The following is a 19,068-nucleotide window of genomic DNA, read 5'->3' on the forward strand; positions in this document are numbered from 1 at the left end:
CTCACTCTGCCGGTGTTGTTACTATATACCGATGACTGCAATTAACACACATACACAGACCGAAAGCAAATGCCACAACAGCACCCTCCCCTGTGTCAGCTCCTTGACAGCTATCAGCTCCTTTTACCCACTTGAATTATCCCATATTTCCTTAACAAAAAAGACCACGAAAACCTCTTTACTTACGGTAAATGACAAGAAGGAAGAAAACAAGGTCCCTTCGTCATATCTGGATAATTTTGCCAACACTCCTTCCAAGATGGTAACGAACTAGTAAAACAGCGAAAGAGAAAACAAGATTATTATTTCAGAGTAGAACTGCTCCCAGTCCAGAGCAGCGGGTCCAGACCCGCACCGAGCCCCTGCGCGCCCCGGCCCCGTTATCGGCGCGCAGCCTGTGGGGGAGGAGCGGCTGCCTCTATGCAGACATATCTGACTTATTTGGCTTCCTCTTCATTATTATGTGATTGCAAATAGAGAGTGTTACAGAAGTGCAAAGTGACAAAATATTATTCAGTTGCATATCGCACGCGATAATATTAAATGCACTTTTCAAAATCCCAAACTGCGCGAAGCCGTCTTTACGTCGCATATTAGCACTACATTGAATCCAATCTATTTTTATTTGTATTTTATCAGTAATTTGGGGGAAACAGAAGTTTAGCACTGGCAAATATAAATGTCTTCCCATTCAACATTACTTAGTTAAAATTCTATAATTCATGAGGGTGACTGAAATAGCTTTATCTGACTTTTTATGTTTTATTATGACTCTCGCTGCATGTGAAACTAGAGAAAGGGGGTTTTCGTGATGGCAGAATTCCTTATTACCATTTAACTTTCTGTATTTAAGAATCTAACTTTGTCAATGCTGAAAAACAAAACAAACACTTTCCAAATAACCCAGTGCAGTGTTTGGGGGCAAATTCTTATTAAGTTAACATATGCCACTTCATCGCCCCATCTTTACACAGCTCGCAGTCATCAGGAAAATCATCCGGAGCCGAGGCTGGGTGACGTACAGTCCTGTTTCCTGAGAAATATAGGTGCCCAGCTCAACTTTTCAACGTGCTACATTTTAATGGGGATACAGACATAATAAAGCGATGTTCACAACGAGACATTTCACCTGGAACTGAAGGTTACCTTTGCAACCAAGAGTGTTATCATTTCTTTAACAGTTTCTTCAATTAGTTCATCTATTTTTGAGTGGTACTGATGCTAAAGAACACAGAAAGACAAAGATTAGCATGTTTGGGAGGTGATGGCATTGCATCTGTCAGTAATTTTTAGATAACGCAATTTATAAATAAAGCCTGGCCTGCCGACCTGGTTCATTTCCACAATCCCAGAAGCAGCCGTAAGATTCTGACTCCACATCTTGGACAGGAAAAATCCAAAGCGCTTAAAAAATTACCGGGTGCATTGTTCCTTGCCCAAAGCTTTCAGTTGCTTTGATATGTGTAGAGACGTACACACATTTACAAATAGCTCACACGGATGGCTTAACAGCCAAGCAGCGTGTTGATCTGGGTCTTACAAAGCACGATACCACAATAATTTAATTCAGGGGACGAAAAATTCTCTGGAAAACTGCTGGGGAATGTAGCTTAGGGAGTAGCATCCTTCCAAAGGGAATCTGACCAATACACTGTGAATGATTCTGCAAAAACTGTTCTGAGGCTATTTTGGGTTAATGCCTCAGAGCCCCCAGTTCCTTCTCAGGGCACTGACTCGGTGCCCGGGCAGTGTCTCTTTCTGAACCCCGGTGGCTGCCGCTCATTTTCTCCATCACGGGAAAGGAGACCCAGGCTTAGAGCCTTGAGATTGCTACTAAGTTTTTCAATTTCTCTAACTGCTGCTGTCGGTTATTAAATTTAAATAGTAACGCAAAAACAAACCCCACACAAACAAAAATCTGCTGCACATGCCAGGAGAAAAGAAAAGCGATTTCAACAGAAAACACTGGGTGCCAGCTCCCTGACATTTATTAGATCACTTCAGTACCCGCTGAATTACTCCACATTTCCTTAATGGGAAATAACAATGCCAAACACTGCTGTCTGGAAGGAAGGATGCGCTTACCCACTCTCTAGCAAACTTCGGAGGGGTGAGAAATTAGAAAATGAAACAAAGGAACAGTGCAAATAAAAATTAGAACAAAAGAGCACGAGAAAAAAAATTAAACAAACCGTCCAGAAAGCTATGAAAATATATGGAAATAATAAGCCATATTAATGTGGTTTGATACTCTGATAACTGGCAATCAGAACTATTGGAAGTGAGCAAAGTGATGTGAATTAGGTTAATTCATTTAAAGTCACAGTGGAATTTTGTTTGTAACGGAAAGACCTACATAAAGTCCCAGTGCAAAGCTGGTTAGTTATGTTGCCTGAGAAAATATAGTTCAGTTTCTTCATCTGTAAAAAACCAGAAACTACTACCACCTAGGACCGATGAGGGAGGGGAGAAGCCAGTACGAATTACTGATTTTATAATGGGAATGAGGCAAACCCTATATAAAGATATTTAGCAGGTCTGTTTTATTATTACTATTATCTATCTATCTATCTATCTATCTATCTATCTATCTATCTATCTATCTATCTATCATCTATCTATCTATCATCTACCTATCAATCATCTACCTATCAATCATCTACCTATCAATCATCTATCTATCTATCTATCTATCTATCTATCTATCTATCTATCTATCTATCTATCTATCTATCATGTATCTATCATCTATCTATCTATCTATCTATCTATCTATCTATCTATCTATCTATCTATCTATCATCTACATTCACCCGAGAATATGTTCTTATTGATTTCAGAGAGGGTGAGAGAGAGGGAGAGAGAGAGAGTGAGAAACATCAATGTGAGAGAGAAACATCAACTGACATCCACTGGTTGCCTCCGGTACATGCCCCAGCTGGGGGTTGAACCCACAACCTAGGTATGTGCCCTGACTGGGAATTGAACCCTTAAGCCCAGAATCTTTTTGGTGCACAGGGCGATGTTCCAATCAGCTGAGCCACCCGGCCAGGGCTATTAAAAACCCAGGGCCAAGTCCTCGCCTGGCAGCCCTGCTCTCTTTTGAAGAGCTAGTGAGGGTCTAGGTGTGGACACATTTTGTCAACTTATAATTGCAACTCCAATATTATTTGTTGAAGTTCGTGAAGTAGAAGACAAGTGTAGGGAGAGATGGTCTTACTGCTCAGTCATTTCATTTTAGTTTCCTTTTAGTCGATTAGAAAAAAATAAGAAAGCAAATGGCCCATGTCGCACAGCTCTGACAAACAGAACCCGCGGGGCTCTGCTGCTAACTTCATGAAAGACTTCACTGGGCAGTGGCATAAACCTGAAGCTAAGCGCAAAAGCTATCTGCAGAGCTCTGTGCTAGAAACACAGAAAGACGCCAGAGCAGAGGAATTCAGGAATATTGACCCGGCTCCAACTTCATTTCAGGCCCTGAGATAAGATTCAGAATCACACGCTCGCTTTCCCTCGCGTGGCTGCCTCCTTCTCCTGGGTTCTCTGTGGATCGCTATAAACAAATCACATTTGTTAAATCATTTATGATATTTAACTAATTCAGAAAAGCTAGTTGTAGGCAAAAATAACCCAATATGAAATATTAAATACGGGGTTTCTAAACAAGCAAACAAAATCATTGAGAATAGAAACTTCCTCTCAAAAACCTTGGCTGAAATGGCAAATAGAGCCAAGAGCGCGCGTTCCCGAGCATCACGCAGGGAAGTTCAGGCAAGGTTCGTCCTGCGGAGTTAACAAGGGCTTTCTGGAAGACCCACAAGCTTTCTTTTCAGAAGTGGGGGAGTCTTAAACCTTTTCATTCTCTAAGGAATCCTGATGAAAGTTTCTGGAGAATGGATTTATGGGGACCTCTCCTTGCTCTCAATTTCCCCCGCCACATGTGGCCCTGACTTCTCTAGGTGCTCCCAATGCCTCTCCCTTTCACTCTATATGAGTATTTCATCTCCACTCTGTCCACATTTCGTCTATTCTGCTTATAAAAAGGTGTCTTCATATGATTATTCTTACTTCCAGAGGAAACTTGAGTACGTCATCTCCATTAGCCTATTTCCTCGTGTCCTCAGCAGGGCTAGAATTATCCCTGTTGTGAATATAGAAATCTTCACAAAGTAATGAAAAAATGCATAGGCCCTTGGGTTAGAAACTTAGAAGTGCTATATGGCAATGTATATATTTCTCTAAATTCATCTAAAATCTCTATACTTTGTTGTATGACAATGATAATCTCAATTAAGTAAAACCCACTTTGGAGAGATAGGGTAATATCTACTCTGCTTATCACGTAGCAAAGTAGTGTTTATCAAAGTAGCCTCCATTCCTATACAAGTAATTACCAAATACATGGATTGGTTTTACCACATTCTCCCAAACTTGCTTTTCTGGAGCAATAATAAACTTGCTTTTCTGGAGCAACAGTGAGAGTAATTGTTCCATACAGACCTGAAGCTCCGACAAGGAGTATAAATACTACTGGGGCATCGTTTAATTACCATCCCTCTTCCCAACTAGATTATTTTGCTATAAAAAATTTTGCAGTCAGATGAAATAGCCAATTTGGGGACAAAGAGGTTCTCTTACCTATTTTTGTATTTTTTCAGTCTCTCCACCTTGTAGAGACTTAATAATGATGATGATGATGATGATGATAATAATAATAATAATACTCAGTTGTATTCTGGGGCCCTAGGTCATAATGATAGCAAAGGAACTACTAATCCTCAATGGCATGGGAAGTTTGGGGAGTTCACTTTTGCTTCTAATGAGCTAAGTTGCTGCAAATTCACAATCATGCCGTGAAAATCATTTCACTTGACTTCCTGTGCTGCACATTTTGCCTTGTCATGGAACAGATTGTGTGTATGTTGTCTTTCTGTTAAGACCATCTGACCTTGGAAATGAGATGAAAACACACTAGACCAAGTGAGAAAGTATTTAATATACAATTTCCTCCCTATTGGTGCTTTGCAAATTTTAATGAAAAAATAAATATTTAAGATGGAGAAGTATGGTTGACAAATGTTTCAACAGCTGCCTTCAGATGATACTTTACCTAGTGATGAAATTTAGGAAGTGACATTAAATTGGAAAATACTGCATCACCTGGCCAGTATCTAGTCCAAAACACCTTGAGGGCACTGGAATCCAAGTGGAAGCAAGTATCTGATAACTAGATCTATAATATGAGTTTAATATCAAATACAAAGTGAAAACGCCAAAAAAAATTAGACTTTTATCTATTCTTCCAATTTAGGATGTGTCTGGTCAGCATCCTTGGCCAATCTCATTTCAATTATTCAGTTTTACTTTGGAGGTGAGTATCCCCATTCTAGAAAATGGGAAGAGTGGATGAGAGCCATTTGCATTAGATCCCTACTGAGGTTCCACTCAAGGTCACAGCCACAGAGCAAGGTACCTCAGAGCACTTGTTATTTCTCATCATATATTTCCAAACGGGGTCTTTAGTTTGGCCTAACAATTCCACAGGTCCCCCGAAATTGTATAGTAAAATTATGTGAAAGTATTTTTTCCTGGGAAATGGCACCATAAGTCTCATCAGATTTTCAGCTGGGGTCTATGACAATAATACCCCCCCCCCAAACTACTCTCCCCAAATCCTAGTTTAAAAAAAAAAGAGTTAAGACCAGAGAGACTTGGTTTGTTTGAAAGAATTCTTTAGCTGTCTGACCAGGAAATGTGGCCACAACCAAGTCAATCTGAAGAGGGATGGGAAAAGCTAAGGGCAAAGGGAGGCCAGTCCTTGTATAACAATGGACACCTCAAGAAACTCCGAGTGAGTTATAAAGCATAAACAAAGTTTTGTGCTTTAAAGAATTACTACTGAAAAAGTGAAAAAGACAACCTACACAATGCGAGAAGATAGTTGCAAATCATATATATAATAGTACAACCCAATTTTAAAAATAAGCGAAGAATTTGAATAGAGATTTCTTCAAAGAAGATATATGAATGGCCAATAAGCACATGAAACGATGGTCAACATCGCTGCAAATCAAAACCACAATGAGATACCACTAGGATGGCTATAATTTTAAAAAGACAGATAAGAAGTATTGGCTAAGATGTGGAGAAACAAGATTCCTCATGCATTGCTGATGGGACTATAAAATGGGGCAGCCACTTTGGAAAACAGTTTGGCAGTTCCTCAAAAAGTATATATGTATGTGACCCAGCAATTTCACTCCTAGATACATATTCAAGAGAGTTGAAAGCATAGGTCCACATGAAAACTTGTACACAAATGTTCATGGCAGCATTACTCATAGTAGTTAAAAAGTGAAAACGATTCAGGTGCCCATCAACTGATTAACTGATTAAATATGGCAGATCCATATAAAAGAATATTATTTAGCTATAAAAAGGAATGAAGTACTGGTACATGTAACAACATGTATAAATCTTAAAAACATTACGGCAGGAGAAAGAAGTCACAAAAGGCCACATATTAGAATATTGCATTTACATGGAATGCTCAAATAGGCAAGTCCTTATTAATAGAAAGTAGAGTGGTGGTGACCTGGGGCTGGGGAGGGAGGCAGGGTTGGGGAATTATACTAATGGGTCTGGGTTTCTTTCCAGGGTGATAAAAATGTCCTACAATGGATTGTGGTGGTGGTTGCACAACTTTGTGAATATACTAAACACTATGAATTTTATACTTTAAAAGACTGAATTTTACGGTATGTGAAGCACCAAAGGGAGTCAAATTCAGGAGGGATAGGATTCTGGAAATCACCCACGATCCTTACAGATCATCACAACAGGGCTTTTACAGTGGCCTCTGCGAGGCCTAAGAGATTGTTCCGTCACCCAGAGAAGTGGGTGGGTGAGTGATACCCCCGCTTCGTCCAGAAATCTTATTTGTTTCCTATGCTGGCCTTTTTGGTAAGGTCTCAAGAACTGATTCTGTAGCTAAAACAGCCTGAATAAAACTAGAATAGTGCTATCATTTTACAGATGAAGAAACCGAGGCCCGAAGAGGCCAAGTGACTTGACCAGCTCTGCTGTGTGGCACAGCAGGGCCAGACCCCCAACCTAAGGCTCCCTCGGGGCGTGGTCCTTCCTGCCTGAGCGCTTCTCCTTACCTCGCGTTTGGATACCGAGCCTGCAGACCAGTGATATTAAGGTGTGGACTCTGGAGCAGTATCCCCAGGGAATTTGTTAGAAATACAAATTCCTGGACCACGCCCCAGACCTATCAGAAAGTCTTTGGGCGAGGCCCAGCAATCTGGGTTTGAGAAGCTCTCTAGACAGGTCTGACGCACACTGAGGCTTGAGACCTACTGCTCCAGGTCCCTCACCTGCAGCAAATGGAACCGGGAAAGAAAACTCTTTGCATTTGACCCAGTGCCTAGAACATAAGCCCCGGGAAAGGTCCCCAACCAGGAAACCAGTCAGGGGCAGAGGCTCACAAAAGTGGCCGAGGGAGTTGATCTGGAGGGGAAAGGCTAAAGATGACCTGGCCAGCCAGAGACTACCACCAACCCACGTTTAAAAATGGAAGGTGCTGAAAGAGAAAATAAATAACAAATAAGAGCAAATATAATTTAGTAAAAATTCTGAGCATGTAGGGCTGGTATCGAAAGATCTGATTTAGGAGCAATTTATGCCAATTGGCAACAACATGAGAGTTGCCAGAAATGTTTCTGAATTAATTCTAAATTGGTATATGAATATCGAGCTGGCTTAAGGCCATCGGAGAAAAATGATCACGATGGTCTTTAATCAAGCCCAAGTTGCTGTTTCTTTCTCCTTTACATTTTAAATACCACTTTGGAACTGGAAACTTAGCAAAGGACTAAACTTTTGGTCAGGGAAGATTCACAATCAGGCTCAGGAAAATGAAAGTCTGTGATTTCTTGAAAATTCAGAACCTGCTGCTGGGGACTGGGTGCTTCAATATTATATATCCTGGAAGATGCTTGGTGCAAAAAAGAGAGCTCTCCTGCCTGCCATCCAGATGTTCAAAGTGATAAAATGCACTTCAAATGTGAAAATGACTTGCATTCTGGCAAACATCTGTTGGAGATACCAGCCTAATAAATAAGATCATCAAACATCATCGGACTTAAAGGAACTTACGGCCACACCAACTCCAGCCAAGAATCACTTCCAAGTGACTGGCACGCACATTAGCACAAGCCTTAGACATTTACTTAACAAACAGACACCAAACATTCATCTGTGGCTTAATCTACAAATGTCAGAGTATATTTCTGAAACTAGAAGACTAGTGTAGATGGAAGGAATTTGTGAAGTTTTCTTCTACATGATCAATGAAAGGGGGTGGGGGGGAAATCCGTATTTTTTTTTTTTTTTACCTCTTGGCCCATTTCCATGCTGCAAAGTTTTGTTGATTGAGCTTTGGCATCAACCATAACATTAAACATGGTGCATATTGACTGTGGGACTCGAAAATCTGTTGATCGACTGGTTTTTTGCAGCTTAACTTCAAATGCAATCCTGGTTCTATTAAAACAAAGTAGGAAAGACCAATTCAGCATTTCGATGGCAGCAGGAGGAGACATTTTCTGAGAGGTCAGGGAAAAAGAAAACTGAAGGCTGTAATCAGTTTCAATCGACAATGACTTCACATGTGTTCTTTTGAAAATGACTTCCCCAGCTAAGGAAGGCTCTTCAGGGAGACAGCCGCACACACCCCTCTTTCTTGGCAGCACGCGGAACACCTGTAGCTCAGCGTATTTCTGTCTATAGTTTACATGCTATGGAGAACCCTAACTGCGGGAAAATGAATGAATTAACAAAAACCCAATTACAGTGTTATAGCATATGCAAGTTCTTTCACGTTGGCAACTGCCTACCTTGAATCACTTCATTTAAAAAAACCAAACAAAAAAAAACGCAGTTTCTAATCTTCACAATCTCATGGTGGGAAAAAATCGTAAAGGACATTTATTTTACTTTATTTTTTTTTACTCTGGTTTTGAATGAGACTGAAGTAAAAAAAAAAAACACACCCCCAAAACCCAGCAAGCTTATTATATTGCTTTAAAGACTAAAAAATGAGATGGTTCCCTTTGCGGAGGGGAGTGAAATGAGCAGAAGTGGCAATGGAGGACCTCCACTATGCTTGCTTGTTTGTTTGCATTGCAATGTCAATGTTTTATTTTGCAATAAGAATATATTACATTTATAAGTAAAAGTGACTTAATATAGTTACCAAATTAAGAATCGTGTAATGGTGGACATTTAAAGTGACATAATTCTGACTTAGGTGAAACTATGATCCCAGCAATATGCTAACTGCTCACGGGGAAACTTTCATCCGACATGGCCAGCTGGTCCCATAGGTGTGAGACCTAAACCTTGATATGAGCACTGTAAAGGGGCCCGGTTATGTTTTTAGAGAAGTGGGTCACATCATCACACGCCTTTAGAAAAAAGCACCTGGTTAGTAAGTGGTTTGATTAAGGGCCCTTTTGTCCAATGCGTCTTTCTAGCGTTGTTCACCGTCAGGTTGTGGAGATCACCCAGCCACCGGGAAAGCATCCCTTTAAGAGGGATTTGTAGCAGTTTTCTAACAGTGCATAGAGGGACCACACAGCTAGCTAGCTCGGGAAAGGATGCCAGCTTGCGAACACACCCTGGGTGCATGCGGGGAAGCCAAGTATAATTTCTAAGGTTGGAAGCCCAGCTCTCAAGAAAACAACTAAAAAAATGCCTTAAAACACTCCTATATATTATATGATCATGTTAAAGATAAATGTATCTTGGCTTCTAAAGACTCGGTGCACTGAAGTAGCTTTCTAATCACGATGATCATTTTAAGCTATGCTGAAAATACATCATTTTCTGGTTTTGTGAAAAGGAAGCCTGATGGGACTGAGTTGGACAGGTCCCTGTGTGGATCTTCTGAGGCTCGCGTGCCAGTTCCGGCCCAATTTGAGAAATGGAAATGCTAAATCGATCCCTTACAATGAAGTAATCGTCTTCTGTTTTCACAGGAGAGCTGTTCACAGCCCTTAGATTGTGGGCCTGTGAAAAGAGGAAGCCGAATGCAAAATTACTATGACCGACAGGGCTCTACAGGACCAAAAAGCCAGGAACGGAGAGGTCAGTTAATCCAACTAACTCTCCGTGAGGGCGGTTAGGGCACCTTGTTTTGTGTGGAGCACAGCCCCTGATACAGGCTGGACTAGAGGCTCTGTCAAGTCCATCAAATGGATGATTTCATCAAATGAATAATTTCCATTTCTTAGAAAACTTGGAAATGAGGAATGCCCGATGGGCTTTTTGCATATGTACATCTATGGAATCATGTCCTTCCTATGTTATCCTAGAACAAGGGCCCTTTATTCTGTCCTAAAGAGGAAGGAAAAGGTTCTAGGCTCTACTAATGTGGATGCCACGTCTTAAAACAGTCACAGCTACTGTGTGCCAAGCGTGATGCTGGGACCTGGGGCGGGCGAGGAGCCCAAAATGAGACCCCCCCCCCCGCTTCTGAGGAGCTCACAGTCTTTGAGTTGGCTGACCCACGAAGATGTGTGGTAAGTGATAAAACAGAGTCACTATCCACCTTTCACACCTGTATGTGATCTCCCTATTACTCTTCCCTACCGGCTCCTCAGAGAAGGGCACACGTGTCTTTCTGTGCAACTGTGTGCGTGGATCAGAAGCTTTAGCCTTAATTCTAATGCGTTGCAGGCCCTGGTACAGACCAGGGAAGAGCACTTTGCCGCAGAGGGACTACCTTCACCAGCAGTTTTTTGTGAAATGGTTGGGCCATAGGAAAAGACTGACTTTTCCTAGAATTGAGACAGACTGTGTAGGAGATGGTGAGAGTAAAAATCCTAAGGAAACATTTGTATCTTGGGTTTGAGAAATAGACCTGCCTTTGATTCTCAGAGTGGGAAGAAAAGAACAAAGCCCCCCAAAATGGGTGTCCGGGACCTGGAGCTTCCCGAGTGCCAGCCAACAGCGGGCTGGATTCTCCATAGCACCTCGTTACTTTCCTAATTCCTGCAGAGCCCCTCGCCTACCGGGACTGTGTCGCTCTCCTGCCTTTTTGGTTTCTAGTTTTGATGCTATTACTTCACTTTTCTTTTTCCAAGACATAAAATGATGAATTCAGAGCACTCCCAGCCAAACCCAGCCCCCAACTCCCACAACTGGTCCATCAACTAGACTACACAACATCTGGAGATCTGAGTGGCCTGTGAGGCTTGTGGTCTTTTTTTTTTTTTTGAGGAAAAATAATGGAATCTTTGTGAGCTGGGAAAAGCCCTTGGGCGTGTGTCTGGGGATAGACAAGGAGACTATAATGATGTCAAATCTGAGGATGTACAGGTACAGATAGTCCACGAGGAAGGATGCAGTCCTTGGTACGCCAAGAGCTCAGCACCGTCCTGTGTGTAGGAGGAGCTCAGACAATTTCTGTTGAATGCAGGCATGTCCCTTCTTCTCCTTGCCTTCAGAACAGCCTACCTGGGAGCTTCCAGTGCAGCCTTCCCACCTCAATCCTGTATCCCACAGTGGCAAAGCACCAAGATGTCTCATGCCCTCCTGTTGATAGTTAGATTTTGCACAAGACAACTGACAGTTGGCATGTAGTACAGGCTCAGTTCATATATACAGAATGAACAAGGCTGCTGAGGTCCTGCCCACACGGCTGGAAATTCACTAGGTTCCTGCTCCCTGCCCTGGATACGCTGGCTCTGGAATTTTATGTGCGTCTTTATTTTCATCTGGCTACCCATCATGCATACACTCCTACATTTAAAATATATTTACTAAGTATTTTGTGCCAGACACTGCTAGGTATCAAGGATACAGAGACAGACAAGAACCGACATGGAGCCTTCCCTCATGGAGCTCAGTGAAAGAACAGTCAGTCACATCGATTGGTTTGGGACAGACGTGGGGCAAGTGAACAGAAGCTAGACTTGGGTGGCCACCACTCCAGCTGACTTTGATAAGCAATCACTTTCTCCAAACACCTCCAAGTTATGGCCAATGGAGAGTGGCCGTCTGCCCTGACCTTGGTCAGTGTGTGGTGGGGAAGGTGTGCCGAGGCTGTCCAGGCACCTCGCTTACCTTTTGACACAAGATTCTATCATGTCACTTGCCATCAGCTTCAGCCGTTGTTCCAGGTGCTTCCCAAACTCCTCCTCGGGCCAGTGTAAGTCTCGAATGAAGGTCTGAAGGGCATCGAGCTTCCAGAACAGATCCTCTGAGGTGCCTGATCCATTGCTGGCAGGGTAAAAATCAAAAACCCAGAGTCACCCACTGGCCTTGGGCTTGGAAAAGCTGACACATAGACAACCGGGACTAGAAGGCTTGAGGCAAACAGTGGCTTCAACATACAAAACGCCGCATTTTGGCGGTGGAGGTGGGGGCATTCTCCACCGGCAGATTTTGAGTTTTACCATACACGACCCAGTCGGCTTTGTTCAGCCAATTATTCCAGACCAGTGAGAAGTCTGAGAAACATTTGCCCCGTAACGGCCAGGAGAACAGTGTATGGTAAAAATCAGCCTTCTTTTAATAACCACATTTACACATGTGATGATTCAGATGAAGGCCACGAACCAGGGGGAGAAGTAAGTCTCAACAAATAATAACTACATGGCAACATGCAGTTATTAGAATTCGGGCTTCATGCATTTCCCAGCTCCCCTCCAGGACGGAGGCCTCTTGGAGATTGCACAGACTGAGTTTTCAAAGGACAGTGCTAACAAAGTGGTGAGCGAGGACCTGCTTTCTCTCGTGAAGAGCTGGAAAGAAATCGGGGTGACTCAGGTGGAGCCAAGTACCCCTGGGTACCTGGAATCCACGAGTCTTGTTCAGATTGGTTATTAGTCCAATAGACCAGCCCGTTGCATAGGCCGCCCCGGGACAAGGTTGGGAGGGGGGAGGTGAGTGGACAAGAGATACTTGCAAAGCTTTAGGGCTCAGAACCTGAGCTTGCTTTCTTTCTTTCCTTTTTTACCATTGCACCATCTTACCCAGTCCAGATGGAGAAACTGGTCTTGATCCCTTTCTGTACAGTGACGTGTAAGAAACTTTTACCCGGGGCATCCACGGAAAGCCTGTGTGTGGGAAATGCTCCATCTCTCGCCCTCTCGCCCTTCTCTGGCTGGCTTTCTCTTTTGCAACGATCCCATTTGGAGCTCTGAGGGGTGGCCACCTCCCACCCCCTTCCTCGCATACCACTAATGCTAACACGGTAATTTATAAAATGTCCAACACACCATGCATTACCACTTGTTCTGACATCGTCTATAGAAACAGATGAGAGTGGGTGTTTCTATTGTGACAGATGCCAGCTGCATTGAATTAATGCTTCAGAGAGAAATATAGCTAGTGCATAAATGCATACACAGCTACCGCGGGCGGGAGGCCGCTCCCACATGCCGAGGGGAGCCGCGCCTCGGCAACACGGACAGGTTTTCAAGGACAGACCGGGCTGAGGTCAGTACGGAGACGTATCTGACACGAGGAGCAGGTAACATGGAAACACGTCCTTAAAATGAAAGGTGGCAAAGGAGGAAACTGGAATAATGAAAAGATATAGAATCAGGCATTTCCTGGCGGGCGACTGAGAATCGAGGCCTTCTTTTCCGAGACTGCCATAAGCATTGCTCAGAAGTGGGGGGACGCACCGTTTCTCCGTGGGAGCTCAGCCTTCCCCCCTGCCCCGCCCTAGGCTTGGGAAAAAGAAACCCCAACTTTGTCTAGTCTAAAGCCCGTTTTGGAACTGCATGGTTGTATGTTTTAAATCATTAAGTACATATGAATGCAATAATTGGTATTTATTACAACAACATTTTGACACCCATCTGGTTTCGGAGTTTCAAAAAATTCTTCTAGGGTTTTTTTCTTTTTCTTTGAAGAGCTTATTATTAAGTTTTGACATGAGGAAAAGAATATTTTCTTTTTATTTTTAAGATAAACTGTTAATGTTAAGGCAATAGCACCAAGATTATTTTGATTGCTGAGCAGTTACCAAAATGTGTTCCCACTCATGCCTTAATTAATCGAACAGAGACCATTATCTGCTTTATTACAATGTCTTGATTCATATCTTTTCAAAAACAATGTCACAGAGCATGCACAGAAGAAGGTAAGGGAAGCTTTCAGATATTTATTTTTAAATTATTAACAGTTAATACCTAATCTAACTTTTAATATAGTCATCTTAGCATGAATATGATTTGTGTTTTTTAGATTTTTTTTCAGATATAAATTTTTAGAGGTTTTGACTGGACTTTAAATGAGAATCAGACACATCGACCCTATGATTTCATTGTGAACTTGTGAACAAACTCGGGTTTTAAAAAAGATCAGGCAGCTTTGGAGGAGCCCAGTAGAGCAGTCATTTTAACGTCCCGTGCTCTACCTGCATTACAGCAGAAATGGTTTCAAAACTCACTGCCAGTTTCAGATCATTTTTTATTCCTTTGATAATAACACTTCCCTTTGAAAACGTGCCAATTTATTCTTTCAAGAAAAAGCTTATCTGGCCTATAATTAGCTGTGGTCTAAGAACAGGATCAAAGGAGGGCACAGAATCACTAAGCCCTATTTCACTTATTAAATCATGCACGTGGTTCTAATTTCATTTCCCTGCGGTAGAATTTAGAGGTGCTGGATCTTCTTCTTGCTAAGGAAAAAAAGAGGATTCGTTTCCTAAGCCTTAGAAGAAATGGCTGCTCAACCTCCATTGCCGTGAACTGCTGGCTGGCACTGAAGGCAGGGCTTGGCCTCCAAGAAAAACTAACCCCGTGTGTTCCGGGTATTTGTGTGGATGGATGTAAAGCCTGCCTCCACACTCAGACCACAGATGAAATGGCTACCAAAAAACTTCATTATTTGCTGTTCAAATCTTGCAGTCTCAAATTCAGACATCTTGCTACCTCGAGCTCAGCGCTCCGGACTGCGTTATGACCTTGGGAAGTACTTTACATAACATTTCCATGACGAAGGCTTGATGCATTCAGAAATTTTCATTTAGCCCTGAACATACTGTTACTATATCCTGCCATTTGCTGACACCAGAAATATACTTCCTGGTTTAAACAGTCTCTAGGAGTTTTTAAATTTTTTTTTAAAAAAGAAAGCTTCTAGGTAGGTGCGCCTCCCTCTTAAATTTGGATCAGGTCAGAGATGATGGGCCGGCCCATCAAAGAGGTTTCCTGGACTATTTTTGGATAAACAGCTCCTAAAGTATGCCACCTGCATTAAAGAGCAAAAAACAAAACATGGGCAGAATCTTTCTGCAAAAGAATTCAGGAAGCGGAACATAGTCCTCAGCGTTCAGTGGGCGTAGGACAAATTGTTAGTGCTGTATATATATAGCAAGCGTCTCACAAACATGCCGCACGCCAGAAATAAACAATATTGTCTCTGTATGATCAGCAAAATATGTCTAATTATCCCTCTCCATCTCTGTTATATGGGATGTATAGAAATAAACAAGACATATCCATGCCAAGATCACTTAAATTTAAATTAGATCTAATGTGAACTGAATACACACTCAGCATCATATATAGCAGCCATCCATGACGGTGCCGAAAAAGTAGGCATTTGTGGGATGCCTAGAGGGATGTTAACTGGTAGATTTGGTACTTTGGGAAGGTTCACATTGGGTAGGTTCACATTGGGTAGGTTACTGGTTAAACTCCTGTGGAAGAAACAGACAGAAAGAAAAAATACCATCACAGTGACAATGCAGATGAGGCAGAAGCACACGACAGTCGTAAATAAATTGGCTAAGTCCACAGGCAGACAACAGCGAACACACTGCAGAAGGCAGCTGACGGATGGGCGGCGGTGGGGTGGCTCAGTGGTCAGAGAGAAATGACAGAAGTTAATGGAAAAATTAACCACAGAGTGACTTGAAAGCGTGGACACTCATGGACACCTCTCTGCAATGATCACATTATTTAAATGCCTTTGTGAGGGTCTGCAGTTTCCAAATCCATTGCCATCAGAGTCTAGAGCTTGTCCTGTGCTAGAAACTTGAGGTTCGTGGAATCCTTGGCGTTGCTGTGACTGGGCTGCTGGGGAGTAGCTGGGATGGAGAGAAATGGCGGAGCGCTTTACTTTTCTTACTTTTATTTATAGCCTATTTTTGGTGGAGGCACATTCCTTAGGTCAGATATTAGCTACGTGGCGTAACAGGAATCCACCCACTGGAATGCACACACAATGCTGGTGGACGGGAGCAGGATTCTTTCTGACTGATACTTCTGAAGACCGGTGTGTGTGCCATGGGGTGTCCAAGCTGATGGCAAGGATGAAGGAATTGTATCAAAAATGACTGGCTTTGAATAATTTTATGGAACACTTGAAGAAAATGGAAACTTCCCTTCTCAAACTAAGTCCAATTAAAATGAAGAAATATTTACACACACATGCAAATAAAAACCCCCAACTTTAGCTTCTATAGTAAATTCTCTGACCACAAGTGGATTTGAAATGTGGCCGCATGTTATAGTGATTGCCCTTGACAGTGAGATGGAGGCGTTAGAATGAGTGACAGGGCTTTCTGGGGTGCTGGGGATGTGCTGTTTCTTGATCTGTGTGATTGTTCTAAAGGTATTTTTAGTTTGTGAAAATTAAAGCTGTATATCTTTCTCTAAAAAGTTAAAATGTAAGTTAAAAAGTAATAAATCATTTTAAAACGTGACCTCATAGAAGCTTTTTGTTTTTGAACAAAGGTCAATCAAGTGATGTGCTGAAAGAGAGATAAAGGGTTTTAACTAGAGAGTGAAAATAAAACAAAATGACAACCCCAGCTAGAATCAACCGTATCTCTTCGAAGGACTGTGCCATGTACTCTCCCTAAGCTGGCACCGCGTGTCTCTGTGGCGGCATTTGAAGGGTGTTCCATCCAGCCAAAGTCACTGGCATGGTGGAGCCCAGCCCAACTCTGCATCTGAGAGGAGCCTTCCTGTTTAAGTAGAGTTGACAGCACTTTGGCAAAGGAGTTGAGGCTTTCTTTTTGGATCTTGCAGGAGAAGAGCGAGTTTTGCCAAAGCAGCTCTGCCCCGGGCAAGCTGTGTTTGACTAGCAGAACTCTTGCAAGGGCTGGAGCTGCCTCTGGGCTTGCTTAGGGGGGCAGGCCTCCTGATAAGTCAGAAATTCTGGCCCCTGTAGGTAGTCTGGACATACCTGTCTCCCTTTAGAATCAAGTTCTTCTTTCGCGATGATGATATAGCCCCAGCTTGTAGATGGAAAAACTTAGATTGCAAAACTGCCAAGCTGGCATTCTCTTCCTTAAGGGACACAGGTGTCTCACAGGTGTGTCCTTTACACGTCACATGTGGGAAAGCTAATTGTACTTCTCTACCTGGGACTAAAGGATGCTCTTGTGGAAACAGTCAAGAGAAGAAGCTAAATATGACTATGGAGTAGAAGGGAAAATGGAACTTTTCCTTCCATGCTTCTCGGTTTAACTGGGGAATGTGACTTTGAATTCAGTCCCTGGTGGTTCTTAGTCTTAAATACTGCCACGTAGCAAAACTGTTGGCGATTTCCATCGAGTCATGCGTAATCCTATATAAGCAAATGTGATCATTAAATGATGCACACACTGAATAATGCTGAAGGAATTGGGAGATCTTTAGAGATGGCAGCCTGGAAAGTTAAAATGTCAGTTCTGAGCAAATTAAAAGTAGCTAGGAATGACTAACACACGAATGTATGCAAAAGCAACTTAATTTGAACATATTAGCGGATGGTGCGTACACAAATTAGAAATGAGCTTTGTTTTGCACACAAAAATTAAAAATACTTATATTAATCAAAACATATTGTATTTGTAAAATATGACATTTTGGCTGGACTACTGCACTGGACTCGTAGAAACACTTCCTTCTTGTGACATATTATAATGCTCTACTTTTAGAAACCTGAGAAATGCTTGATATTTCTGCTTTTCGCAAAATAATATAGCATATTACTAAGGTTACTAGTATTTCATTTGGATATTAATAACTTATATTAACAATTAAAGAGGCAATTGCAAGCATTATATACATGTGAAAGGGGAAATTTTCAAGTAGCACTCAGGTCAGTTCAGGCTCCTGGGTTTGCTGATGGATATAATGAATTATTATTTCCGAGGGTCCTTTAGTAACTACCTAAAAAGCCCATCATGCTTCTCTGTGAGAATCATAATAGGACGTCTCTGAAGAGTAGAAGAAGTGTGAATTACAGTCCTAACAACTGATACATATTAAAAATTAGGCTCATTCATCTTGCAGATGCTGCTGAGAAAGGATCGCTCCCATTCATGTCAAAGGGCCTCATCTGTGGAACATTGGATTAAAAAGCTCTCATCTGCTCGCTCCCACGTGGATGAAAGTTACAACTATGTGGGCTCTTCATCATTTCTACTGATGGGAATGACTAGAGCTAGAGCCATTCCTTGCTTCTAGAATTGATTGTAATTGGGACTGTCTTCATGCAGAGACAACATGGCTGGGTCTTCTCTCAAGGAAGCTTAGATTTATGGATGGGTTAGAGGTAAGACACGGATGTCTTCTACTTTATCGGCCATTTGTTGCTGAATATATGTAACACATCTTGTCGTCTCTTGGTGCTCTGGGCACGAGTGTCTCTCTCAGCGCTTATTCTTAGGTCTGATCCCTACTCTGGGCCGTGGGCACTCTCATATCTTCTCAGAGTTTACAGCGGTGTTTATCAACCTCTTTTTCATTGTCATCACCAGACCACCCAGCTGCCTTCCCTGTGAAAATTTAATAGAGTCCATACTGTATATGGATATATACAACAAGAGTAAGGTCCTTTTGCCCTCCCCCCCTCCAAGGGCCAATTTTCACCAGCATTGGGAGCTGTGAAGCTCCTGTTCAGAAAACAACACCTAGAGAACAAAGTTGCAAAATTCTCGGGCTTTGAGAACGTCCAAAGCTCATCGCTTGCCCGCTCTATCATCCACGCTGCCCGACAGAGCACTGCCTCTGCTGCACGACCCGCTTTCTGCTCACGCTTCTTCCCAGG

General features: G+C 42.3%; 1 protein-coding gene across 2 annotated transcripts in view; it reads right to left on the reverse strand.

Moving 5' to 3' along the window:
* CADPS (calcium dependent secretion activator) overlaps nucleotides 1-19,068 on the reverse strand; it is a 434,238-nt gene that overhangs the window by 67,861 nt on the left and 347,309 nt on the right. Inside the window, exons 20-24 of one of the 2 annotated variants that reach the window (XM_087825064.1) lie at nucleotides 15,578-15,724; nucleotides 12,133-12,288; nucleotides 8,400-8,547; nucleotides 1,147-1,221; nucleotides 187-270 (exon numbers count right to left, since the gene is read on the reverse strand). In XM_087825064.1, coding sequence (XP_087681190.1) covers nucleotides 187-270; nucleotides 1,147-1,221; nucleotides 8,400-8,547; nucleotides 12,133-12,288; nucleotides 15,578-15,724 — 610 coding nt within the window. The remainder of the gene's footprint in view (nucleotides 1-186; nucleotides 271-1,146; nucleotides 1,222-8,399; nucleotides 8,548-12,132; nucleotides 12,289-15,577; nucleotides 15,725-19,068) is intronic. The other variant, XM_087825065.1, reaches the window with a different exon arrangement.

Source organism: Miniopterus natalensis, chromosome 15 (assembly GCF_054644295.1).
Source record: "Miniopterus natalensis isolate mMinNat1 chromosome 15, mMinNat1.hap1, whole genome shotgun sequence".
Classification (NCBI taxonomy): Eukaryota; Metazoa; Chordata; class Mammalia; order Chiroptera; family Miniopteridae; genus Miniopterus; species Miniopterus natalensis.